Source organism: Delphinapterus leucas, chromosome 8 (genome assembly GCF_059928025.1).
Source record: "Delphinapterus leucas isolate spDelLeu-1000000601 "Yukka" chromosome 8, BTC_Dleu_Yukka2, whole genome shotgun sequence".
NCBI classification, from domain to species: Eukaryota; Metazoa; Chordata; class Mammalia; order Artiodactyla; family Monodontidae; genus Delphinapterus; species Delphinapterus leucas.
The window spans coordinates 97,071,400-97,099,289 of NC_143136.1; the positions used below are offsets into that span (position 1 = coordinate 97,071,400).

Consider the following 27,890-nt stretch of genomic DNA (forward strand, 5'->3'; position numbering starts at 1 on the left):
GTCTTCTCTAAGCCTGAAACTGCTCCTCTATGAAATGGAAATACAAGCCAAGAGCACAGCGCCTGACGCAGAGTCGGCATCCCCAAACCACAAACTCCCTCCTGTCATTTCGCACAGACCCAGAGTAAAGTCAGGTCAGTTGTACGGACACACCAGAAGCCAGGGGCATGGCTGGGACAATACCCAGTTCTTTCCATTTCTCTTCAAGTGCCTTCCAATTTTCTTTCCTAACTCCTTGCCCTAGAACCTGTTTCTCAGGTCTCCCACACCAAAACAAACAGCACCATGATTTATTCCTTCTCTGATGCCACACTGGAAAGGAAGCTGGGGAAAAGGGGAAACATTGTCCTAACAGCTCCCCCTTGACTCACACACACCCACAAGGATATCTTTTTCTTTTTTCCGCTGAAAGACATTTTTAAAAACTCTTTGCCCCAGTCCATTTTGTGTGTCTCCATGAAAGCCCACCAGGCCCCTCTTCTGAGGCCTTGGGGGGCTACTAATCATGGGCCCCTTCCTTCCTGGCACACAGGAGGATCTGACTTTAAATATTTGCATCACAAGAAAAGTTTGGAAAACGAAGCGAGTTCTCTGCAAGGGAATTGGTATTTGGGATGATCAATCAAGTCTCGGGAAATCTGTGAAGCCAGATTTTCTGAATCAGACAAACAACCCAGCCGGTCCAGCCATGTTTCTGTGTTAAGAAACAGATCCACCGGGGCAAACACGCCAGCACTACCTTGGGGGAGTGTGTGTCTGAGAGCTCCAGTTTCTTAAGACTTGGGTAGGAAATCACTTTGGGGGAACAGAGTCCCAGCCTGTGTGTGTTCCCGACAGCCTCGTTTCTACAAAGGAGGAGAAAAATGGGAACACAATCTAATTGCCTGAGAAAGGTTCTCCAGGATAAAGATGGGCTAGATAAGGATGCTGCCTTCCATCTTCACAGAACTGGGTCCTTCTCAGAGGACTTTCACCTGTCCCATATTACCTAACCGGACCCTCAGATTTCTCAGTGTTATCTCCATTTTACCCAAGCTATTTTGTGACTTGGCCAGCCATCGCACAGCTGCCACTGCGGAACATACCCAGCCCTTCTGACTGCTGGGCTAATGCTCTTTTGACCATAACCCAAGTCTCCAAAGCAGAGAGAAGAAACATGCAGAGGCTCAGAACCATGCCTCTTCAGCCTCAACGAACTGAGGTTCACGCTCTTAAGGCAAGATTTGAGTTTAGAGGACCGCGGGCGGTGACGGGGGGTACGGGGGGGGGTGAGGGCGGCTCCCAGGAGGCCCTCCACCCAGGACTCACTCAGGAAGATGATGGTCTGCCTCCGGGCGCTCCTGTTCTCCTCGCTCTCAGACTTCCTCACCTGCAGCTGCTGCCCCTGGGCGGCCAGCGTGCCCTGCTTACTCCTCGTGAGCACCTGCAACATGCTCCAGCACATGAAGGCCACGGAGGCCAGGACCACGAGGTAGATGACGAAGGCACCGAAGATGCTGGCCTGGAACACGGTCCAGCGGCTGGAGAGGTTGGTACAGATGGACATGTTGGAAATCTCCGGTCGCTCGTGGTGGCGGGTACGGGAGCGGTTGCACGTGAGACCGCGGTGACTGGGCACGTTCGCCAAGGGGTACTCGACTCCCATGGCAAAAAGCAAAGGCAACGCCACCAGGGCGGAGGTGACCCAGACGAAGCCGATCAGCAGCTTCACCTGGCAGGGCCCCGACATGGCCTTATACCGGAAGGGGTGGCAGATGGCGATGTAGCGCTCGAAGCTGAGCGTCAGTACGTGCAGCAGCGTGGCGTAGCTGCAGGCCTCGAAGAGGAACGTGTGAAGCTTGCAGGGCACGGTGTAGCTGGGCGTGGTCAGCGGATTCCAGATGATGCTGTAGAACTCCACGGGCATGCCGATGAGGAAGACCAGGATGTCGGAGCAAGCCAGGCTCACCATGTGATCCGTCACCTCCTTCTGCAGGTAGCCCTTCTTCTGCAGCACCTGGGTGACCCGAATGGTGACGCTATTCCCCAGGACGCCCACCACGAAGATGGCCAGGTACACCAGGATGAGGGTGATTTTGATCCAGGAGGCCACCTCGAACCCGGGAACGTGGCTGTGGTCGATGACCTGGGAGCAGTCACTGCCAGGACGGCTGGGCGAAGCCATGAGGAAGGCAGCCAGCCAGGCCGCGGCGTCCAAAGACCTTCTGAACTCCCTTTCTTCCTACCCGCGCGGCCCGAAGTTCTCGGCCGCAACTCACTAGCGTGGGTGCAGGGCTTTTTCGAGCTCACCTGGACAAGGTAACAGGCTTTCGGGTGCTTTCACGGAAACTTCCCGGAGCAGCCCAACCTAGCCGAGGCTGGAGGCGTCCGAGGGTGGGGTTTGGGAGGGGGGGTGTATCTGGGCGAGGCGGGGAGAGCGCGGAGGAAGGAGGTTCCAATCTCGCTGCAGCCAGTGAGCCCGCAGCCCCCAGCGCGCAGACCCTTCCCGTCTCTGTCCCCGGCGCTCCGCTCCCGGCTGCCTGGCCCTGGCGCGCCAAACCCACCCACCTGGAGCACCCTCTCCCGAATGGCTGGAGGCGGGTTGGTCAGCGATTAATCATTAACCGCCGCCGCCTGTGCTCCCGGCCGCAGACCCAGCGCAGCGGGGGCGTGCTCAGCTCACAGACATGGTCCCGACACCGGATCTTGGCCCCGGAGCACGGGGCGACGGGTGGCCCCATCTTCCCCGCCGCCCACGCGGCCACCGCCGAGTCAGCGTCGCCGTCCGGTCCTACGCGCATCCCACCGCGTGGAGGCACAGCCGGGGGGCAGCTGCAGTGCGCTCCCGGGCTTAGGCGCGGAAGGACCAAACCGCCCCCTCCTGCCCTGGGGTCCCTTCGAAGGTTTGGGCCACCACGGCCAGTTTGGGGGACGGGGGACGTCTGGACCCGGGCGCCCGCCTCGGTCGCTGGCCGGTTGGCGGGGCCGCCCTGGCGCAGCCGGCAAGCTTTCGCCTCCTTGGTGCCCTGCCGTCGGGCCCTGGGGTGTTGGCACTGGACGGTTAGGCTGTGCGCTGGCTGGAGCCGCTGCTCCAGGAAGTCGCCCCCAAGCAGGCTACTAGGTCCCCAGAGAAGCCCTGCATTTCCCCAAAGCTTCCCGGGCGTTCTGCGCAGGGCCTGCCTCACCTTCTTGCCGAAGGACCCGAGGAGCGCGGCTCCCTCCTTTCAGTTTCACTCCACAGCTCAGGCCCCTCTCCCGGCGGCGGCGGCAGCGGCAGCGGCAGCGGCAGCGGCGGGAAGTCCTTAATTGGGGACATGTATATGGATGAGGATGGCACCATCCGCCAGGATGCCCCTGGTGGGGAGCGCGTCCTCCCAGGGAGCTGCGACCAGGACATCAAGGGCAGTAGGAGGGAGTAAACATGGCGATAAGGATCATGACATTTTCACTCTTCTCAGAAGAGGAAAACCTCTAGTGGGCCCATCTTCATCTTCTAAAATCAGAAGGAACTTTGCCAGGGGAGGCAGGGGGCTGTGCTATGCATTGTAGAATATTTAGCATCTTCATGTCCCACGCTGAATAGTGACAGCCAAAATGTCTCCAGACGTTGCCAACTGTCCTCTGAGGGTGCAAAACTGCCCCAGGTGGAGAACCACTGCCTTGAAGGAAGAAAATGGAACCTCTTCATCTGTTCATCCTGAGGGCGTAGCACAGGTCTGTCCAGAAAAGCATTCTTAAATGATCACAGCCACTGCCCTGTGATGTGATCGTTTTAAAGATGAAAAAACTGAGGTGTCCAGAGGATAAGTGCTTCCCCAAGGCCGTAATAAAGTGAGTGAGGGACTTGAAAACCTAGATCCGTCAAACCCTGAGTATATCCTAACAGGGAAGGAATTCTGGGAACGCAGAAGGTGCTCCGGAGCTGAGTCCAGAACAATACACGTAGAGAAACGGGGACGGTATTTTCTGAACCCAACCCTGGGCATGTGGTTTGAGGCCCTCAGCGAATGTTTGATTTTGACACTGTCTCAGAGGAGAAAAAAAAAATGAAGGTTGTATGGCCACTGGATCTTTGCAGTTAGCACCCTAGGTGGCTATAGCTATTTTTTCTCTCCCTTCTCTGTTAAATTACAAGCTATAAGGCCGAGAAATCTCTCTTTTCCCTCTCTGACACTACTCCACAGAGCCCTGAATAGTATGTTTGGCCAACCCCCCTTCCCCCCACCGTTTGTGTTATTTGACCTACTTGCTGGCGGAGAAACTCTTAACTCATTGCCTCATTGGTGAACTGTGCTTAGCTACATGACCTCAATTGCCTTATAGCTACCCCACAAAGCTCACAGGGTAAGCATGGACTCTTGGAGATTTCATAACTACAGATTAGAATCCTGAGCAGACTCCTCTGCAAAAGGCCCTGACTGGTTATTTGCTGTCCCAGAGGGACTGAGAAGAAGGGCTAGGAAGACCCCACCACCACCAGCAGCATACAAACACATCCCTGGCCCTGCCCACTTCTTTCTTCTAAAGAGGAAACAAGCCAGGAACCTCACACGTCTCCCTCAGCCCTGCCACCGATTCTTCCTTCGAAATGCTCCTCTTGGTCATTCTCTGAGCCCCTATTACGTGCCAGGCACTTTCCCATAATTCATTTCTTTCAGTCCTCACAAGGCTGCAAGGTAGACGTTATTACCCCATTATACAGATGAAGAAACTGAGGATAAGGAAAATTAAGTGACCTACAATTAAAGGTTGGGGGCAGGCTTCAAACCCAGGTCTGCCTGGCTCCAAAGCCCTCTCCACTCTGGATAGCTATCTCTCCGTGCAGGACAAGACTGTGTCAGGCTGATAGCAGCATTTTGGGGAGAGAGACTTTTTTTAAGTCACCAGTTCTGATGCTTCTCGTCTCCTCAGCTGCGGCATGCCAGTCATCCTGCAATGTATTTGATAATTCCAATTTGTTCTGCTCAGACAAGATTTCCATTATTGTCCAATTTCTTTCATCAGATTTTTTTTCTTTCACAAAGTGTGAACAAGGATTACAAATGCATGGCCAAATAGTGAGAATCAAGCTCATTAAAATTCGCTCCTTACAGTAGAGACGGAAAAATGCATTTTGAACAAAGGTCCAGGAGAGTTGAATTTCCATTTCGCCTTTGCTTTTCCTAAGACCAATTAAAAAGTGTTTAACGTGCTCTCACTTGTTGATAAAAGACTGGTATAACACCTCGCCTGGCTCTGTGTCATCTAGATGTTTTATTAGCATATTATATGCGGGGAGGAGGGGGGGAAGAAAAGTAATGAAAAGTGAGAGGAAGGAATACTTTAGGTACTCTTTGATATCAGCTCTACTCAAGGGTCATTTTAGTGTCTACACAAATTTATATTCACATTTTACACATTCCAGGTGACCTTTGGGGTCTTCTAGGCTAGTGGCTTTCACACTTTTTTTAAGCACTAATTTTTATAATAAAATCTTACATTGGCACCCAAAGTTTAAAAAAAGAACACATATACACACAAACACACACACTTACATATACATACATATTGTATTTTTGTAAATTTAAATTTATTTTCTATGCTCAAATTCACATTTACTCATTTAAAATCAACAATACCCTAAAAAGTGAATAACGCCTTGTTTACAAAGGTTCATGGTAAAATCATAGTGACTATACTCTAAGCTGTAAAGAGAACTTCAATAACTTTCAAAACTTATAAACAGCGTAGATAACTTTACTTATAATGCAATATAACTAACAAGTCATAACAGAACCAGAAAAGTAAAACATAAAACTCCACCATCTCAAAAGAAAACCAAGACCAAAATTGCAAAGTATCTAGAGAATAATGACCACAAAAGGACGGCCTATCAGAACCTGTAGGAAATAGCTAAAGGAGTTCTCAAAGAAAAATTCAGAGCCCTAAATATTTATTTTAATAAACAGGAAAGAATAACAAAAAGAGAAGTTATAAAAAGAATAAAATTAAGGAAAACAAGAAGGGATTAATAAAGATCAAAGGAATTATGAAAGAACTAAATAGAGCTAATAAATAATCTCAAAACTTTTTTTTAAGTAGGACTAGCCATCAAGAATGACTAGAATCAGACTGGGAGCCTGCAACTCCCAACTCCCACAGCACAGATGTGAGCCCCTCAGAGAAGAGAGACTAACAAGGTGATCACCCCCACTTGCTGCCTGGAGGAACTTTCCAGACAGTGATGCGGGGAGGGACTCCAAGCAGAACATGGTTATCTTGCTGAGTTGAAGAGGCAGATTGGAGCACAGGAAGCGGAGGCTACTAGACTTCACAGAGCAGAACACTGAAAGGACGGTGGGACACAGACAGAGTGGCAGAAATCCATACAGAGGTTCTCTTGAGTCTTTGGCAGAATACTGAGTGGACATGTGGAGGTGAGACTCCAGGAGCTGGCAGAGTATGACTGCTGAGGGAAGAACAAATGCTGGCACTGTAATCCAGGCAATTCCCAAGGTCCCAAAGAGCTGGGAGATGCTGAAGTTCCAACCAATGAGTGAAGAGACCTCATTGAACCAACCCTGGAAGGGCCAGATCTTAGTAATAGAACTAAACTAGCCACAGAGCCAAGGCTACTCTAGACCTGCCTTAACAAAGATATTGACCTGAGCTACCTAATAGGGTAGTCACTAGCTCATTACACTGGAAATATGGCTAGTCCAAGCTGGGATGTGTTGTAAGTATAAAATATATACTACATTTCAAAGACTTTTTATGAAAAAAAGAATGTAAATGTAATTGTTTCTATATATTGATTTCATGGTGAAATGATGCAATGGCTATAATGGGTTAAATAAAATATATTATTAAAACTAATTTCACTAATCCAAAAAGATACATGCATACCAATGTTCATAGCAGCATTATTTACAATTGACAAGTTATGGAAGCAACCTAAGTGTCCATCAGCAGATGAAGGGATAAAGAAGATGTGGTCCATATATATAATGGAATACTACTCAGCCATAAAAAACAATGAAATTTTGCCATTTGCAGCAATATGGGTGGACTTGGAGGGCATCATGCTAAGTGAAATAAGTCAGAAAAAGACAAGTACTGTATGATATCACTTGTATGTGAAATCTAAAATAAACCAACTAGTGAATATAACAAAAAAGAAACAGACTCACAGATATAGAGAACAAACTAGTGGTTACCAGTGGGGAGAAGGAAGTGTACATGGGCAATATAGGGGTAGGGGATTAAGAGGTACAAACTATTAGGTATAAAATAAGCTACAAGGATATATTGTACAACACGGAGAATACAGCCAATATTTTATAATAACTATAAGTGGAGTATAACCTTTTAAAATTGTGAATCACTATACTGTACACCTGTAATTTATATATTATTATACATCAACTATACTTCAATTAAAAAATAAATTTCAGGGCTTCCCTGGTGGCGCAGTGGTTGAGAGTCCGCCTGCCGATGCAGGGGATGCAGGTTCATGCCCCGGTCCGGGAGGATCCCACATGCCGCGGAGCAGCTGGGCCCGTGAGCCATGGCCGCTGAGCCTGCGCGTCCGGAGCCTGTGCTCCGTAACGGGAGAGGCCACAACAGTGAGAGGCCCGTGTACCGAAAATAAATAAATTAATTAAAAATAAATAAATAAATAAATTTCAGGGGTTTTTTTTTGCTTTTTTTGATGTGGCTACATATGTGGCTTGCATTTGTGGCTCACATGATATTCCTATGGAACAGTGATACTATAAACAGATAATGAAACAAAAGAGAAAGTCCAAGAAAAAACCCAAATACTTACAGGAATTTCATTTATGATAACGGTAACATTTCATATCAGTAGGGATAGATTGTTCAGTAAGTGATATTGGGACAACAGGTTAGCCATCTTTTAAAAATATATATATATTTTAAAATCTTTATTATAATATAAATTACAGGTGGATCAAAGATTTAAATCTTCGGATTTTAATCATTAATAAAATCATTAAAGGATAGAATAAAACACCAGAGAATTTTAAAGTTTAAATTAAATTTTTAATCTTATGACATAAATGCTAGAAGCTATGAAGAAAAAAGTTGATAAACTCTATCTAATAAAAATAAAGCTCCAAAGGGAAGAAACACTGTAGCCAAAGTCAAATGACAACAAGCCTACGGAAAATATATGCAGTTGATATCACACAGTAATGAGTAATTTCCACAATGAACCCAAAGTGGATAAAAATGTGCATTTATTCCCAAAATTGATCTAGAGACCTCAATTAAAATTTCAACAGATTTTTCTTTAAAAACTAGATAAGTTGATTATAAAATTTAAAATGTTCAGAGCCAAGAATGAGAAGATACTCTGAGGAGGTGAGAGGACTTGGCTGTACCAGATATGAAGACTTATTATAAACCCACAGTTTATAAGGCAGTATGGCTTTGACATTGGGATAAAGAAAAGAATGATACAGAAGAGATAGTATAGAAATAAATCCACATGTGTATGGACAGGGTTTTTGACAGAGATGGCACTGTGGGCAGTGTGGAAGAGATGGTCTTTTCCATTGGTGCAGTAGATGACTGCCCTGATTTATAGCATTTGCCAACATCCATGTTATAAATTCTGCCACCATGGCTGATTTCAAGCTACCCACACTTCCACACTTAAACAGTCTGCTAACAAAACTTCCAAAATTTTAACAATCAACTCTGACGAGTTCCAGGACATCACTCTTCTCAGTAAATGCTACTTGGGACAATCAAGTATCCATTTGGATAACGTTCATTAAGCAAGAAGATAAACAACCCAATTTAAAAATGAACCAAAGAAAAATCCAGATGGACAATAAACAAGCAACTTCTTCAGTAGTTGGGGAAATGCAAACTAAAAACACAATTAAACACAATTACACACCTACTAGATTGCCTAACATTGAAAGACAACCAATACCATCTGTCCCTTGAAATGTGGAGTAATGGTGACTCTTGTAAATTGCGGATGAGAGAATAAGTTGGTACAACCACTTTGGCAAAGAGTTTGGCAGAATCTACTAAAGTTAGGGACTTCCCTGGTGGCACAGTGGTTAGGAATCTGCCTGCCAATGCAGGTGACATGGGTTTGAGCCCTGGTCCGGGAAGATCTCACATGCTGCAGAGCAACTGAGCCCGTGCGCCACAACTACTGAACATGTGCTCTAGAGCCCACAAGCCACAACTACTGAGCCCACGTGCCACAACTACTGAAGCCTGAGCACCTAGAGCCTGTGCTCCGCAACAAGAGAAGCAACCACAATGAGAAGCCCGTACACCTCAATGAAGAGTAGCCCCCGCTTGCCACAACTAGAGAAAGCCTGCGCACAGCAACAAAGACCCAAATGCAGCCAAAAATAAATAAATAAATTTATTTTTTAAAAAAAGAATCTAAAGTTAGATATAACATATCTTGTGACCCAGAAATTTCCTTCCTAGGTATATACCTTACAGCTCATGTCAACACAATGCATAAACAAGAATGTGTACGGCAACACTGTCAATAGTTACCCCACACCCAATTTCCACCTATAGGACAAATAGATAACAAAACACAGCATATTCATATAAAGAGCTACTATATAACCACGAAAACAGATACACCACAGCTACAAAAACAATGTGGCCGGATCTTACAACCATAATGATAGATGAAAGAAACAAGGCTCAAAAGAATACATGAGTCAATTTATATAACATTTAAATACAGACAAAACGATAATATTGGGGAGATATATATATATATATATATATATACAGGCATAGCCTTGGAGACATTGTGGGTTCCGTTCCAGACTACTGTCATAAAGCGAATAGCACAATAAAGTGAGTCACACGAAGTTTTTGGTTTCCCAGTACATATAAAAGTTATGTTTACACTATACTGTAGTCTATTAAGTATGCAATAGCATCATGTCTAAAAAACAATGTACATACCTTAATTCAAAAACACTTTATTGCTAAAAAATGCTAACCATCGTCTGAGCTTCAGCAAGTCCTCATGTTTTTGCCACAGTAAATTAAAGATCAGTGATCACAGATCACCATAACAAATATAGTAATGAAAAGCTTGAAATATCGTGAGAATTACCAAAATGTGACACAGAGACACAAAGTGAGCAAATGCTGTTGGAAAAATGGTGCTGAGAGACTTGGTCAATGCACGGCTGCCACAAACCTTCAATTTGTGAAAAAAGCACAATATCTGTGAAGCACGATAAAATGAAGAGTAATAAAATTGAGATATGTATATATGAAATACGGGGATATATATAATAAAATTGTTCATTTATTTATAAAGAAAGGATGGGGGTCACCTCCTGTGGGTGGGTAAGGATGTGACCTGGAAAGGACCCATGGAATGGAGGTGGGGTCTTCTGGGTGCTGACAATACTCTATTTCTTTACCTGGGTAGTTGTTACATGACAGTAATTATATGATGCTTTGCTTTATGATTTTTCATATTCAGTTATTTATGGCTTATGGACTTTGTGCATTTATATATCCTAATATTGTAAAACAAAATTTTTTAGAGAGGGAGAACACCCACACAGCCAGTTGGATTAGCAGAGTCAGTCCTGCTTTTCAACCAGTGGGATGACAATGCTGCAGCCACATCACTCTCACAGTGACAACAGTAGTAACGGCTCCCATAATTAAATACCTATTGTGCCCAGACACCAGGCTTGTTCAATGTTCAAAATAGCCCTGCAAGTTGAGGGTCATTATTACTATTTACATATCTGTAAATCACCCGTCAAATGCCTCCTCTCCAGTCTACCCAGGACTTGGTCCATGACCAGGAGACTGTAGCCTGATGGTCCACATTGCTTGCAGAGCTCGCTGTCTAGATGAGTGTAGGATCAATGACAAGTTGGACCCCGAGGAACCATTAACATGTAACCTGGAGACTTGCTCCCTTTTTCCTTGGCCCCTGGAATGCCATCTGGCAAACAGCCTGAGGATCCAGCTCCCTGGACCTCAAGAACAACGCTAGGGGAGGCCCCGTGGAAAACGGCATGCTTTGTGAAGGCTCAATGTGCGGACGGTCCTTCCTGGGGACCTGATGGAATGCCAGTTCAGGATTAACATTCTACTCATCCACTGACTCTGCTGAGAATGCTATAGCGTCATGATTAAGACGATAAACTCGGAACTCAGACCCCATGGATTTGCATCTGTGCCTTCCACTCAGTTTCCTTGCACCTCGGTTTCCTCATCTGTAAAATGCAGGTGACAATAGTGCTTATCTCCTGGGTTTGTTGTGAGCGTTATTAATGAATTTGCATAAATGGTGTCTGGCATACAATATGTACCCATATATGTATTAGCTCTTGTGAAAGAGACAGTGTGGTGTAGTGGGTACAAGCACAGACTCTGCAGCCAAACTGCCTGGGTTTGAATCTACTGCTCCCCAGTTGTATAACCTTGGGCACTGTTCTTCTCTCTCTGGGCCCCAGGTTCCTCATCTTCAACTTGAGGATAAATAACAGTACCCACCTTAAAGGGTTGTTTGCAGGACCCAATAACATAATATAAATAGAGCACTTAGAACAACGCCAGGCAGAGGGAAAGTACTAGCCTGGGGTTAACTGTCATTAACATCATGTCCATGGTCCATTAGCTACTGCTGCTTATACTGTTGGAGCTGGGGCTCTGCAAGGTCCTAAAGCACATTCTAAACACTCCGGGTACCATTATGGTGTGAGCTAGGATTGACTGCTAAGAACATCTCGCTGAATTCCACTCAAATTAAATCAACAGATACAGGTTCAGCATATCCTTTCTGGATAGCACTGTAGGGAATATAAAGCAGGGAGACAGTCACATCTCTGAAGGAGGTCAAGCCAAGAGTACGTAAATTGTGAGATATCGTAAGACAGCAATTGTCAAGTGAATGGCGGCAGCAATAAGTGCTACAGATACATAAAAGTGGCATCTGTCTTCACAGGTGAGACAAGATTCCTAGTCTCTGAAAATTGGGGATGCATGTATGACACACAGGGAATCCTTATAATAAGCAGATAGATATTTCATCCAGCAGAACTCACTATTTTCAAACAGACCATACAACACAGAGAATTTACTGAACAACGGAGACTCCACACTCTCTAACTTTACCTTCACTAAGTATGAGCTCTGAGTGGCTTACGGAGCTGTGGCTACGGGCCAGCATACAGATATATTCCGTGGCCTTGTGATGCTTTTTTGAAGGGCACGATGAAATGGCCACTGTCAGAGGATGGCAAGTGTGACCTCAGTGTCATTAGCCACCTCGTGTGCTGGTGGGTTAATCGGCCTATTTGACAGGCTTCAGAACAAGCGGCACCCCTGCCCTGCTCCCTGTTTAAGGGTAGGCTGCCTGAGAAAACCCTTTGGTGCATTTAAAACAAACAAACAAGCGAACAAACAAACAGAAAACACACCAACTTCCCGAACTAAAGTCGGCTTCTTATTTTTTAAAACTACAGACAAGGGCTTCCCTGGTGGCGCAGTGGTTGAGAGTCCGCCTGCCGATGCAGGGGACACGGGTTCGTGCCCCGGTCCGGGAGGAGCCCACATGCCGCGGAGCTGCTGGGCCCGTGAGCCATGGCCACTGAGCCTGCGCGTCCGGAGCTTGTGCTCCGCAACGGGAGGGGCCCCAACAGTGAGAGGCCCGCATACAGCAAAAAAAAAAAGAAAACACTACAGACAAACCCTGTCCTACCAATGACTGTACTTAGTGCTGGCCACCCAGAGGTCAGACCCTCCTTGCCTTTGCTTTTAGAGTTGGCAGCATATAAGCAATCTGCTAGTTGGGTTCAAAAGTACAGAAAGGAAAAAAAAAAAAGCTGTGGAAGGCAGGGCCAGCTTAAGATAGCTGCTTCAAGCATTTAAGCTGGACTAACACGTCAGCTGGGAGATGTTTCCCGTCCTCCCTCAGCTTACGTTATGGGTGAAATGTGCATTTGTGGATCCAGCCAGCACTGTTAGTCTATGAGATAATGTTTGTTCTCGGTTCCAAACTTTTGACCACATGCATTTCAAGTTGGGAACAAAAGAAGAAGGACTCTGTATTGTTAATAATGTCTTCCCCTGTTCTTACAACCATCTTTTCTCCATTAGGGGAATTTCTGTGATTTGACAAATATGAGAAAGAACAAACTCTCTCGTGATTCCTTTCGGTGGCTGTGTTACAGCAATAAACACGTTTCCCACTGTTGCAGAGAGAGAAGTCAAAAGAGAATGGAGGATGGGGACGGATGGCATCCATCCAAAACACAAGTGGCAAATCCTCCCTGTCTCTTCCTCGGAGAGAACAATCAAAGCCAATCATGTCCTCATCTCTCGCCCTTCAAACAGGCTGGATGAATACCCTTCAGAGAGAGACCAAGGAAACAGCTAGTGGCTTGGGGTCCATAACTATGAAAATTGTGCTCGGCCAGGATCCAGGACTCCTTGGCAGATGGAATTAGCATGAGGTGTTACATGTTCTGCAAGAATTGACATCGTAGGTCTGGCCTCTTCTTTGAGCTCTTGGGCAGTAAGCCCAGAGACAATCTAGATGTGCTCTGGCAACTTTGATACTCAGTGTTGTCACCAGGATGTCCCTCAGGGGCCCCCTCCTCATGACGAGCTCAGGTGTGCTAGAACAGGTAGGTGCATGCCAGCTGGGGGATAGGCAAGAAGCATGTCTGGTCTGGTCTGATTTGCCATCATTGCTCACTTGAGCAGACAGGCACTTGGGTTTAGTGGACTGAGGAGCCATCAAATGCAAAGCCCTGATCATTTAGGAAGATCTTTTTAGAAGGATACATAAGACACAATTACAGCTGCCTGTTCAGTCTCACAGGCTTGCTGTGGGTGATCAATGTACACATGGGAAACCCTGGAGGATAATCAGGGTCCAGTATGTGAATTGCTCCCAGAGGGAAAAAGAACAAGTTCTTTTAATGACGTTTAAGACCTGCCCTCATCTAACTTTCCAACCTTACATTAACCCTGTGTAGCAGACTTTATTTTCCAAAGGTGGCAGATAGATAGATAGATAGATAGATAGATAGATAGATAGATAGATCCCATCCCACACACTCTTATTGCAATGAGACTGACACTCTTCCCACTGAGAGATGGGTCCAGGTTCCTTCTCCTTGAATCTGAGTGTGGGCTGTGATTGTTTTGACCAACAATGTGTGGTATAGCTATGCTATGTGACTTCCAGGGCTGGGTCACCAAAAGTTTACAGCTTCCTCTTGGCCTATTCTCTTTAGGATATACATCTTGGGAGCCCTGAGCTACCAAGAAGAAGTATAGTGTCAGCCCAGCCACCAGAGAGATGAGTGATCCTTCAAATGATTACAGCCCCCATCCTTCAAGCCACGCCAGTTGATGCCAAGTGCATCAGAGATGAGCTGACCTTACTGAGACTTGTTTGAATTCTAGAGTTTTGGATACTTTTTAAATTAATTTTTATTGGAGTAGAGTTGATTTACAATGATATGTTAGTTTCTGCTATACAGCAAAGTGAATCAGTTATACATATACATATATCCACTCTTTTTTTGGGTTCTTTTCCCATATAGGTCATTACAGAGTACTGAGCAGAGTTCCCTGTGCTACACAGTAGGTTCTTATTAGTTATGTATTTTATATATAGTAGTAGGTAGAGGTCAACCCCAATCTCACAATTTATCCCTCCCCACCCCAGATTTTTGATTGAAATAAAAATGTCGATGTTTTAAGCATTAAGTTTTGGGGTGGTTTGTTATGTAGCCATAGTAACTGTAAAACCCCACGACCCAACACTGTACTCCAGCAAGAATGGACTGCCCACTGAAAAACCTCCTGTGCATTCATCCCTTCCTCCTGTGTCCTGCCAAAACCACGAATGTTCCCCCTGCCTGAAATGCCTGTACCTCTCCACTTGTTTTCCATTCATTCATTCATATATTCATTCATTCAATAAACACTTGTGAAATGCATATTGTAGGAATATTACAAAAAATAAGCCACATTTTCTGCCCTCAGGAAGTTCATAATCTAGTCCCAGAGAGAGACAGGTAGAAATTGCTCAACTGGTGTGGATGTAGAGTGATGGAGATAACACCCTTTAAGGCTCATTCAAATCCTACCTCCCCCAGATCATCTTCTCTGGATGTCCCAAATCATACTCCTTTCTGCCTATATTGAGATGCTCAGTGATGTGCTAGAGTGCCTTCATACCAGCTCATAAGAACCGACTGTACACATCTCTTCCCAATTCTGTTTTCAGTGGCTTCACATAAGTGGCTTGAAATTGATCACGGTGGGAGTATTTACACCAGAGAAACTGGCAAAAGCTACAAATCAGGACTCTCCTCCCGCTTTTCTTCACAGAGAGCTGGTTTTTAAACACTGACCGGCACACCACTGGACTCAGTTGGTACCTGTCAGGGGTTAACTTCTGGGGTGGATGATCTTACATCAAAAAGCAGATCCTCTGGGAATAGATCTCAATCAGGAAATAATTGGAAGTGTTGGTAGAAAGATGATAAGGACTTCCTAAGATATGTAGGGAGTTGGCTCTACCATGGACAGCTTGCTGGCTGCTGGATTTTTTTCTTTTTTCTTAAAAAAATAAGGGTGTTGCACAACTCTTACAAGCCTGTCAAGGTGGCTATTAGATAAGCTCAAGCAACTCTAGGGACTTCAGTAGTCAAGCACTGGGGAGAAACCTATTTGCTGTCTCCAGGCCTTTGATCATTAAGGTAATAGACAAGAGAATCACCCGTGCAATTCTTACCTGCTCAGCTCTCACACCTGCCAACGGGAAACAGCCGCTTCCCCACTGCACCTACACCATGGACATGAGGTTTTGTCTTGCAGAAGTTTCATTAGATAGCAAATGACAATGTTTTCTGGTTGTTTGTGGGTGGAATTGTGCCCCCTCCCCAAAAGGTATGTTGAAGTCCTAACCCCTTGTACCTGTGAACGTGACCTTATTTGAAAATAGGGCCTTTGCAGGTATAATCAAGTTACACTGAAATCATTAGGATGGGCCCTACATCAAAAGATGCTCAACATCACTAATTATTAGAGAAATGCAAATCAAAACTACAGTGAGGTATCACCTCACATGGGTCAGAATGGCCAGCATCAAAAAATCTACAAAAAATAAATGCTGGAAAGGATGTGGAGAAAAGGGAGAACCCTCCTGCACTGTTGGTGGGAATGTAAATTAATATAGCCACTATGGAGAACAGTATGGAGGTTCCTTAAAAAAGTAAAAATAAAACTACTATATGACCCATCAATCCCACTACTGGGCATACACCCTGAGAAAACCATAATTCAAAAAGAGTCATGTACCACAATGTTCATTGCAGCACTATTTACAATAGCCAGGACAGGGAACCTAAGTGTCCATCAACAGATGAATGGATAAAGAAGATATACAATGGAATATTACTCAGCCATAAAAAGAAATGAAACTCAGTTATTTATAGTGAGGTGGATGGACCTAGAGTCTGTCATACAGAGTGAAGTAAGTCAGAAAGAGAAAAACAAATACTGTATGCTAACACATATATATGGAATCTAAAAAAAAAAAAAAAGGTTCTGACGAACATAGAGGCAGGACAGGAACAAAGATGCAGACGTAGAGAATGGACTTGAGGACACAGGGAGGGGGAAGGGTAATCTGGGACAAAGTGAGAGAGTAGCATGGACATATATACACTACAAAATGTAAAACAGATAGCTAGTGGGAAGCAGCCGCACAGCACAGGGAGATCAGCTTGGTGCTTTGTGACCACCTAGAGGGGTGGGATAGGGAGGGTGGGAGGGAGACGCAAGAGGGAGGGGATATGGGGATATATGTGTACATATAGCTGATGCACTTTGTTATACAGCAGAAACTAACACGACATTGTAAAGCAATTATACTCCAATAAAGATGTTAAAAATAAATAAATAAATAATGCAGATTTCCAGACCAAAAAAAAAGCACTGGAAAGATAACACAAGAAACCAGTAAGACGGAGGAGAGGTGAAGGGTGAACATGAGTGTGGGCTGGAAAGGAAGCAATAATTTTCACCATATACTTTTTTGTATTATTTTGATTTTGAACTATGTGAATATTCAAAAAGTATTCAATGTTTAAAAATTTCAGAAAACTAAAAAAAAAAAAAAAAAGACACATGTACCCCAATGTTCATTGCTGCACTATTTACAATTGCCAGGACATGGAAACAACCTAAATGTCCAAAAATAGATGAATGGATAAAGAAGATGTGGCACATATATACAATGGAATATTACTCAGCCATAAAAAGGAATGCAATTGGGTCATTTGTAGAGATGTGGATGGACCTAGAGTCTGTCATACAGAGTGAAGTAAGCCAGAAAGAAAAAAACAAATATCGTATATTAACGCATATATGTGGAATCTAGAAAAATGGTAGAGATGAACCTATTTGTAGGGCAGGAATAGAGACACAGACGTAGAGAACGGACATGTGGACATGGCGGGGAAGGGGAAGGTTGGATGAATAGGGAGATTAGGTTTGACATAAATACACTACCGTGTGTAAAATAGATAGCTAGTGGGAACCTGCTATATAGCGCAGGGAGCTCAGCTCGGTGCCCTGTGATGACCTAGATGAGAGGGGGAGGTGGGGAGGGAGGTCCAGGAGGGAGGGGATATAGGTATACATATAGCTGATTCACTTCATTGTACAGCAGAAACTAACACAACACTGTAAAGCAATTTTACTCTAATAAAAAGAAAGAAAGGAAGAGAGAAAGAGAAGGAAGGAAAGGAAAGGAAAGGAAAGGAAAGGAAGGAGGAAGGAAGGAAGGAAGGAAGGAAGGAAGGAAGGAAGGAAGGAAGGAAGGAAGGGAGGAAGGAAGGAAGGAAGGAAGGAAAAAAAAGAAAGGAGAGAAGAAGAGACACAGAGGCAAACATGAACAGAGGGAAGATTATGTGAAGAGGGACAGATGCACAGGGAGAACCCCTTGTAAACTTTATTTGCAAAAACAGACATTGGACTGGATTTGGCCCATGGGCTGTAGTTTGCCAACTCCTGACCCAAACTCCTCCACTTAAGTAATGAAGTGCATATTTCCTCAATAGTCCCCCAACAGGAGGATTGGTGACTGACAGCTCTCAGTTGACTCTCTCTGCATGAAGTGTCCCCAGATGAAGAGGGCTGCTTCATCCAAGGTCATACTTCCTTCTGAGGGCACCCTAGATCCAATGATTGGTAGATATGGTGGCACACAAGCCCAACCCCCTTGCCTTAATTGAGGACAATTCTCTAAGGCCATCCCTACTCTCAATGAGATCAGCTGAGTCCTTTGGTGTGACTGCATCACAGCTCAACTTCTCCCTTTGCCCAATTCTTCCTTCTTCATTTCCCAGCAGGTATTGACCCCAAAACACCCCCTTAATAAACCTCATGCATGGTCTATTTTTATTTATTTTTTCATGTGCTTATTTGCCATCCATATATATTCTCTGGTATAATGTCTCTTCATGTCTTTTGACCATTTTCAGACTGGATCTAGAATTTTATATCTAGTTAAAACATCATGTATATTGAGGACACAGTAAAGAGTTTAGGCCTCGATAGATTTATCATAAAACTATGATCTTTAAAAGGACTCGTAGAGAAAGTTTTCTGGTAAAAATAAATATAAGTTCAAGAATATGCTACAAGGACTTCCCTGGTGGTGCAGTGGTTAAGAATCCGCCTGCCAGTGCAGGGGACAAGGGTTCGAGCCCTCGTCCGGGAAGATCCCACATGCCGTGGAGCAACTAAGCCCATGCGCCACAACTACCAAGCCTGTGCTCTAGAGCCCACGAGCCACAACCACTGAGCCCGCATGCCACAACTACTGAAGCCTGCGTGCCTAGAGCCCGTGCTCCGCAACAAGAGAAGCCACTGCAATGAGAAGCCCGTGCACCACAACGAAGAGAAGCCCCTGCTCACCACAACTAGAGAAAGCCCGTGTGCAGCAACGAAGACCCAACACAGCCAAAAATAAATTAATTTTTTAAAAAAGAAAGAATATGTTACAAGATAAATGAGAATGGAGGATTAATATAATTTAATAAATTTCACCGTTGAATAAAATAGTAAAGAGCGAAAGAAAAATATATCCTTAGCAATACGGCACTTAAATTCTAGAGATGGGGGGAGCTTCATGTTGGGGAAGATGCAACAGAAGGATTGTGAACTTGAATGGTGAATTCCCAGGAAACAGGGCTTAGATACTACATTCCCCAATTGACCGGCTGTACCTTGTTTTATATTTGTGAAAGTGCCTGATGCTGTGCCTGGACCGTGGCGGTCAACAAACACGAGTTCTAGTTAAGAAAAATGCATAGAATCATCTTAACACTGGGGATGTTAGAATAACCAAGTGGGGTTTCAACATGTACGTAACAGCAATACGTTTACCTTTATTTAAATTTTTTCATCCAGCCCATCCTTTTCCTGTGAGGTCTGCCCACAAGGCACAATGTTTTTAAAAGATGGAGTTGGGGAAGGAAGGGAAGAGGAATCATCTTTTCAGGCTTGTTTAATCAAGGAAGACTTCCTGGAGACACTAAAAGTTATGATGGGCACTGAAGGCTGAAGAAGAAAGAGCTGGAAAGGAATTAACGTTATAGGGGATGCTAGGTGCTCGTGTACAAGTACATATTCCCAGTTCCCTTTCCAACAGCCTTCTAGGCTCTATAATATTATCCCCCCTCCAGAACACACGGATGGATGAAGAAGAGCTCGACACTAATTAACTGCATTTTCCTGGCAGGTCCATTTTTCCTTTCTGTGAGGCCATTACAGCCAAGTGCTTAAAGTTCTGCCTCTAAAGGGATTACTTTTTATCTTACAGATGCCGGGACGTTTTGTTAGGAGGCTCCCAATAGCTATAATTGACTGTGAAATGGTTTTGGACAAACGAGGCAAGGAACTCATGGGGAGTGCTCACCTTGGGCTGGTTAGTGTCTCTTCATTATTCAGGAGAAACACCCCACTGCTTGATGACGAGGCTATTTTCTGGCCATCTCAAGGGCCAGCTGTAGAAGAAGACTGATTTTCTAACAGCAGCCTGAGCTCAGCGTGTGACACCTCTGCCTCTGGTCCTTTATCTTCCCCGTACCTTATCCTACTCTACTTTTGAACTGTTCCTACTAGAAAAGTCCCTAATTGCAAGCTTTCTTCAAAGAACCATTGATAACTAGGACAGGAATGTCTTGGCCTTATCATGAATGTGTCAACAGAGGTATCCTGGAGAATACCTTGGAAATCCAGCTCTACCATCTTATCTTGGGTTCATAACCATTGTGATCCACAGTTTCATCAGATATAGGAATAATACCTAACTCAGAGAAATGATGTAAGGATTCAATGAGATAAGGTATATAATACATAATAGCAGGCACAAAAGTATAACACATATTAACTCATAGTTCCTTTATTTTCTAAAAAGTGATGATGACTTCCTAAGAACTGGGAAGGGAGCCACGCTTAGAGGACCCTCAGATATGTCGGACATGGGGTCCGCCACACACCCAATCACACACACCAGCTGAGGTGTTCAGGAAAGCAGCTCTAGGTTATTCTTTGTGCATGGCGGGGCAGGGGGCATGGTCATTGAACAAACTGTGTTGGCACGAAACTCATAAGTTAGTCTGGCCAAAGATCCATGAAGTTCTCTGCCCGACAGAAGAAGAATAATGAACAGCCCAAGCGTTTCCTAGCAATAAGCTCTTTCCCTCACTTGGTTTGAATGAATCTGTTTCTTGGAACCAAGGAAACTTTCGCATATATTCTGTAATAGATCTTAATGTCAGGGAATGGAGTTTGCTCTTCTCTCTGAGAGAAGTGGGTGTGCGTTTCAGACTGAGCCGTCACTACCTGCAGAGGTACATGAGCGAAAAGACGTGGAACCTCCTAGAACATCACCCATAGAAAAAAACACACACCAAGAAAGCAAGAATATGACTCACCTGGTACAGAGGCATTGGGCAGTGGACGTTTACCAGGTTTTTTTCTGACTCAGCATGTGAGCCTCCTTCCCAGTTCTTGGACACCCTGCCATACGCTGTGACTCTTGGTGGTGGACAGGGCATAGCCAGTTATGACAGAAAGATCAACTTTCTTCCTACTCCCTGGCATTGAAGGTGTGGGCACATGGCTTCAGCTCAGACAATTGAGAGCTCACAGAAGTCTTCTGAATCTCAAGTGACAGATACATTAAAAGATACCATTGCATTAGATGTGCAGGGGCCGCCGTATATAGCATGAGTGTTAGCTGAGTTGAGTGCCACAGGGGAGGTTACAGAGGGGGCCGTGTTCAGTGGGTGTACAGCAGGTGGGTGGGTTGAAGATCATCAGGGTGTACAACTGCACAGTTTCCCATCAGGATTATTTCTGCTGCTGCCTTCTTCCCTTGGCTTTCTAGCTTTCTGTTGATTCTATAAGCTGCCAGCCTCCCTTTCCATAAATTCCTCCCATTATGCCTTAATTATTCAGAGTTGGCTTCTGTTGCTTACAACCAAGATCTCTGGCTGATAACTGTTACAAGGAAGATAAAGTCTGGATTGGTTATTACAGAAGATATTAAAGAGAGATGAGATTTTAGCTGGGGTTCATTCTTTTAAATTTTAGGTCCACTAAATGAAAATGACGGACTAGCTGATTAGTGAGGCTTAGTTCGAGATGCAGAAAAGATGAAGCCAAGAAATCTTCTGGAAAGTTTACCCCAATCCTACTGTAGTGGATGCTGTGATATGCTACCAAGATTCCCCTCAGAACCAAGACATTCGTTTTCCCAGCTACCAAGAATGTTGAGTGCTGATGGACTGACCACAGCTACCTCTTCTTTGGGATTCACCTCAGCCTAAGGGAGCTTCCACACCCATGGCAAGGCCTCCGCCCCAGGGACAGGTCCCATCCAATGATTGGTCCTTGTCTTATTTGGGAACAACTCTAAAGGACTCTCCCAGCTTCAGAGCTCTCTGTGGGACCAGCTGAGTCCTCTGATGGCACTGCATCATAGTTCAGCTGCTCCCCTGCCCAATTTGGCTTCCTTCCCTCTCCACAGGTCTTGTTCCTCATACAAATCTCCATTTCAGTGAGTTTTCTAGGAAACCCAAAATAAGACACCTACCTATCCCATTGCAGAAAACAGCCACCCTCTTATTAGAGAGACAGAGCCATGACTCTTGTCCAGCCTTGTGACACCAGTGACATCATATATGACACCCAGCCTCTCTTTCAGGCATGCACTCTGGCCGGCTTGCTCACCACACCCTGAGCCTAAATCTAACACCATAGCTTCTCAGTGTTCATCCATAGTCGAGGTAGAATGTTCTGGATAACAAAAGGCTAAGCCATCAAAGAGCTGAACTAATTGTGTTTCAGACCTTTGGAATGCAGTCCCAAGACCCATCCCATACTGGTCTGTGCTGGGAAGTCATAGGCATTTACATTGTAACCTTTTTTTTTGTTGGTACCTAACGTTGTTTGTTATTGTTGTTACCAGCGGTATGCTGTTAAAAAAAAAAAAAAAAAAAAAAGCCCTGATTCATACAATTTGCCAGTTTCTATGGTGTAAATATTCACAGCATGACTTGTTTCAAACCACAACATGATGTCACAGAAACTACCACTGTGATGTCATGGAACACAGAGTTAGGAAGAGATGCTAACAGTTGGCTGGGGTTAGCTGGCTCCAACGCTCCACTGTTATTTTCCTTGAACAGATGTTATGTCAGCGGTTCAAAGAGTCTCCTTGGGATGCCTTCCTTGGCAGAACATAAAACCCTGACTGCATTGTCTTTAGAAGTAAGGAAAATGTAATATCTCAAACAAAAACAAATCTGGAAGCATCTCACTTCCAAGATTGGTTAATGTCCCTCCTCATTTTCATCTTTGGAACCTGGATTCTTTCCTCTTTCTACGCTGCCATCTCTGGGTGCTGGCTTAGCTCCTATAACAACCATACCAGGCTGTCTGTGTTCTAGATGCTCAACACAGCCATGACACTATGCGATAAGCAGAAGAAAAAGAGCAGTTTCCTATTAGGTATCTTTTTATCAAAAAGGAAATTAGTCCAGTGGTGATCATTTTGTAACGTGTAGAAATATCAAATCACTATGCTGTGCACCAGGCACTAACATAGTGTTGCAGGTCAATTATACTTCCAAAAAAAACCCCCAAACAAATAAACAAACAACTCATAGAAGAAGAGATCACATTTGTGGTTACCAGAGGCAGGGGGTGGTGGGAGGGGGAACTGGAGGAATGTGATCAGAAGGTACAAACTCCTGTTATAAGACGAATAAGTGCTAGGGATGTAATGTACAACACGATGAATATAATTAGCACGTCTGTGTGTTACGTATGAAAGTTGTAAACAGAGTAATCCTAAGAGTCCTCATCACAAGGAAAACATGTATTTTTTCTTTTGCTTTGTATCTATATGAATTGATGGATATTCACTAAACATCGTGGGCATCCCCTCATGACAGACGGAAGTCAGACCATTATGCAGTACGCCTTAAACGTATACAGTGCTGTACGTCAATTAAATCTCAATAAAAGTGGAAGAGGGAAAAAACAAAATTAGTCCGGATTCTAGTAGAGGTTTTAATACCTCTGCATATTTCACTCTGCTCAGAGAAACACGGACTGGCTCATGTACAGAGAAGATGGAATTTTCTTTCTTTACACGAGAAGGAAAACATTTTTCTCTCGCACAGTTATCCTCACCAATGTTCCCTGACGTTTTGGCGGTGCCCTAAATGTGCCTGATTCTCACCCAGGGAGACTGGTGGGAGGGGAGTAAGGTCTGGCACTTGTTTTGTTTCTATCACTGACCAGCCATGGGACTTCTCTCTCACTTATAAAATGAAAAGATTAGATCAGCTAAGGTACAGAATTTTTTTTTTCTTTTTGCGGTACGCGGGCCTCTCACTGTTGTGGCCTCTCCCGTTGCGGAGCACAGGCTCCGGATGCGCAGGCTCAGCGGCCATGGCTCACGGGCCCAGCTGCTCCACGGCATGTGGGATCTTCCCGGACTGGGGCACGAACCCGTGTCCCCTGCATCAGCAGGCGGACTCCCAACCACTGCGCCACCAGGGAAGCCCAAGGTACAGAATTTTATGACTTTATATGTCTATGATCAAACCCCTCCTAGGATCTTATGAAGGCAAACCCAGATAGTGAAACATGCAGTAAAGGATGCACTGCACCAAGCCCACTGTCAGAAATGTACCAAATCTTACTTTCCTTTCTCTTCCTTTCCCGCACTAACACTCTCCCAGTTCTGGGAAGCTTCTGGGGGGGAAAAAAAAGTAGGAGACTATATCAAAACATAAAATAAAACTTTTCTGAAAGCGTTCTTCAGCCATAATTAAGAAGAAAACTCTGCTTTAGGAAGCAATGTGAAAGTTGGTGGAAGAAGCCCCAGGTCACCATTGCCATTCTCCTCTCCCCTGCCTTTGTTTATCTGCTGGTCATAATTGTTAATAAAGAAGCTCCAGAGCAGTCACTTGCTTACTTTGCTGCTAATGATAGAAATAAATGGCTCCAATTTGATGTGGCAGGATTGCAGAATGCCACCAGGCAAGTCTCCCATTCTTGGCACTTCCAGGCTCCCGCAAAGCTCTGTGAGCAATCTGTCTTGTCAGCAAGTCCTATCTTGTCCCATCATTCAGGGTGGCCTGGCTGCTCATCCATCCCCAACTCCCAGGTGGGCCTCCCCCCTGGCTGACAACTAAATGTTAGAAGTCACTTCTGAAGACAAGGGCTTCTGAGGTTGAGGCAGCATGACAGCATGGAGAGAATCGGGCACTGACACCCAATGGCCTTGGACTTAGGAAACAACAGCCAAGCATTTATACAAATTATCTTCAATACTCTCAACCTCCCTAAGAAGTTACGTGGTACCCATTTGTAGGTGTGGCAGCTCCGTGAAGTTCAGTGTTTGTCCAAGGTCACCCCGCTGACCCAGGATTTGATTCAGAGCTGCCTCCCAGTAAAGCCTCCATTTAATACTGGAATAGAATCTGGAGGGAAGAGAGGCTACAGAGAGATTAGAAAGTCATGAGATGAGAATCAACTGGTGCAGGGAACTATATTCAATATCTTGTAATAACCGATAATGGAAAAGAATCTGGAAAAGCATGTGTGTGTGTGTATACAGATGACTGAGTCGCTATGCTGTACACCTGAAACTAACACAACACTGTAAAGCAATTATATTTCAATTTTAAAAATAGAGTCAATTGGTGGACCACAGGAGCACATGGGCTAACTCAGGGAGAGGACCCACAGAGAAGAGCAGGGGCCCAACGTGTAAAGGTGGGGATTTATCAGTCATGGGGAGAAGGATCCAAAAAACACAGAAGAAGCAGAAGAGAGTTGAAAAGGGCAAGGAGAGGAGAGTTATGGTCATCCTTGTTTTGATTTTTCAAATGGGACTTTTTTCAAAATGACTTAACTGATTTGTCCCCCATCCATCAAGCAGTTTCAGCTCAGTGCTTATTTCATCAACTCACAACCTGAAATGCCCCCCAGGGCCCAGGCAGATGAGCAGTTCCAAATGATGCGGCTGGCAAGGGGCGCTAGGGAGAGGGGAAGACTACAGAAAACCCTCATCAGTCAAAAAGGGGCAGCCGGCACTCAGGTTCAGCTGACTGTGGCCAATATTTTTGCCAGAAGGAGCTGGAATTCCTAGTTTTTCATGCTCTGCCAACAAGACAGTTCCACAGCTTGGAAGCAGCCTATAGGCTGTTTGCCACCTCTGCCCTAATGGGTGTAAGCCTTTCTACCGTCAAGAAATAGAAGTACCAGCCCCAAGATTTCCCAGGTTCCGAGGAGTCCTAGAGCCCAAGGCTAAATGCTTGTTTTTCACGTACAGTTTTTAAATTAGGAGGGAAAATGCACGTGTCATTTCTGCGACATGATCTGATTAGGCAAAAGAGAATTTTGTGGTGGAAGTAATTTGTGTTAAGTCACGACGGTACCAGAGGAAAATGGCACTAATGAGGAGTGCTTGTTAGCATCAAGGTCAAAGGTAACATTCCAGCCACAGGTTGACGCCAAAGGCATCGAAGGACTTTGTGAACAAGGACTTTGATAGAGAGGATAAAACATGGGTAACCATCAACGAGAAGGACAGTCCAGGCAGCAAGAGCCTTTCATTTTCCCTCGTAAACTTTCTCCCTTCCTGGGTACGTGTTGGGATTTAATAACAACTTACCGCTTTTTGTACTCTCAGAAATGTGTTTTTAAAGAAGAAGAAGAGAAAAGAACGACTCATTTCGAGACAGTCACCACTTAATAAACCCTGGGAGGGCTATCAGAGGAAACTTGCATTTGGTGTCTGGTATCAGTCAGTGGGTGCAAGTAAAACAAATTTCAGGCAAATCTTCTGGATTCCTCTGTGTGTGTATGTACATGTGTTCCTGCGCTTATAGCACGTTTATCAAAGCCACACTTACAACGTTCCTTTGGGGAAGGTAGATCCACTGCACGGCATTAGCTACATCATTGCTTTGCAAAGACTAATAGCTCCATTTCCTGTACCGGAATGGATAATCTATGCCAGGTTCTTCCTGGTTCACTCCTTCTACCTATCTGCCTCCATAGTTAGGATCGCTGGGCCATCTGAGCCCCACCTGTACTCTCAGTCTTCTAATTCCATTCTCTAGGGCTTGACGTCAAGTCACCCTTGTTGCTAATCTAACCCTCAACCCTTATCTTTGCCTTGAAATCTTGAGTCCTGCCCCGTAACCTTCCCAGCACTCTGTCTCTCTGGATTTGGAACCCTGTCTCACTTTTGGAAGCAGCCCCCTCACCCTACCCACCAATCACCGAACTGGAATCCATTCTATGAACAAGACTGATGACAGACTTCTCTGACCTCCCTTGGCATCCTGAAGCAGTCGCCTACTGCCTGGTGGGATGCCTGCTTGTCTTGTGGCACAGCCTCTACATAGCTCCAAGTCCTTATTACATGAAATGCATCATTGTTACTGCCTGTCTGCAGGACCGTTTTGCGTCCCAGCCTTACACTAGCCCTTGCAGCTGAGTTTCTCTTCCTGGTTCCCACCAACCTTAATGATTAGTTCGTGTTCTGTGTCTGCCCCTTCCTGGCTGTTATGGCCCAATGCAGTTAACCAGACCATAAGTGGTTCTGATTCAAGATAGTACCGTGGGGAACTGATACCATGAAGAACATTTCATAGGCTAAGTTAGATCTGCTTGCCTCCTTCTATTTATCAGTTGCATGTTTAACATTGGAATGTTTGATATAGAATAAAAAACTTCCTGTTAAACAGAGGAAATAATAATTATTATAATGATACTTTAGAGAATATTATATTGATTTTTGACTAATACATTTTGCAAGACTCACAAAGGAAAGAAGAGGTGCCATAGAAGCTGACAATGATAATGATGGCATCTCTCCTGAAGATACTCTTGATTTTTTCAAAACCATTTTCATTTCATTCATTCTACAAATTCCAAATGCCTACTAAAATCCAGATGCTCTATCAGGCACCAGACTAGGCATGGAGTAAACAAAGAACAATGGGACATTAAGACACAGTCTTTCTCATTAAGAAGTTTACAGTCAGCCAGCATTCATTACGGTGATTTTCTAACATTTTTTCAGCAACAAAATCAAATAATAATCTTACTTGGCATCTGTATCAGTCAGGATAGTCCTGGTTATGCCATGGTAACAAATGAGCCTGACATTCCAGTGGCTTATAACAACAAAGGTTTGTTTCTCATTCATGCTTCATGCCCATCATGGATCAGCTAAGGCTCTGCTTCACATCCTCTTCATTTCAGGACCCAGGGTAATGTATCAGCCTCTATCTGGAACTCTGCTTGTCTTATAG

General features: G+C 44.6%; 2 protein-coding genes across 7 annotated transcripts in view; both read right to left on the reverse strand.

Moving 5' to 3' along the window:
• GPR39 (G protein-coupled receptor 39) overlaps positions 1-27,685 on the reverse strand; it is a 247,336-nt gene extending 219,651 nt beyond the window's left edge. The window contains exon 1 of the mRNA XM_022590676.3: positions 1,309-27,685. Coding sequence (XP_022446384.1) covers positions 1,309-2,164 — 856 coding nt within the window. The 5' untranslated portion in view covers positions 2,165-27,685. The remainder of the gene's footprint in view (positions 1-1,308) is intronic.
• The window catches only part of SLC35F5 (solute carrier family 35 member F5), a 280,557-nt gene that overhangs the window by 124,323 nt on the left and 128,344 nt on the right, over positions 1-27,890 (reverse strand). For all 6 annotated transcript variants that reach the window (XM_089916890.1, XM_089916889.1, XM_089916888.1 and 3 more), the window contains one exon: positions 27,684-27,883. The gene's annotated coding sequence lies outside the window, so the exon portion shown is untranslated. The remainder of the gene's footprint in view (positions 1-27,683; positions 27,884-27,890) is intronic.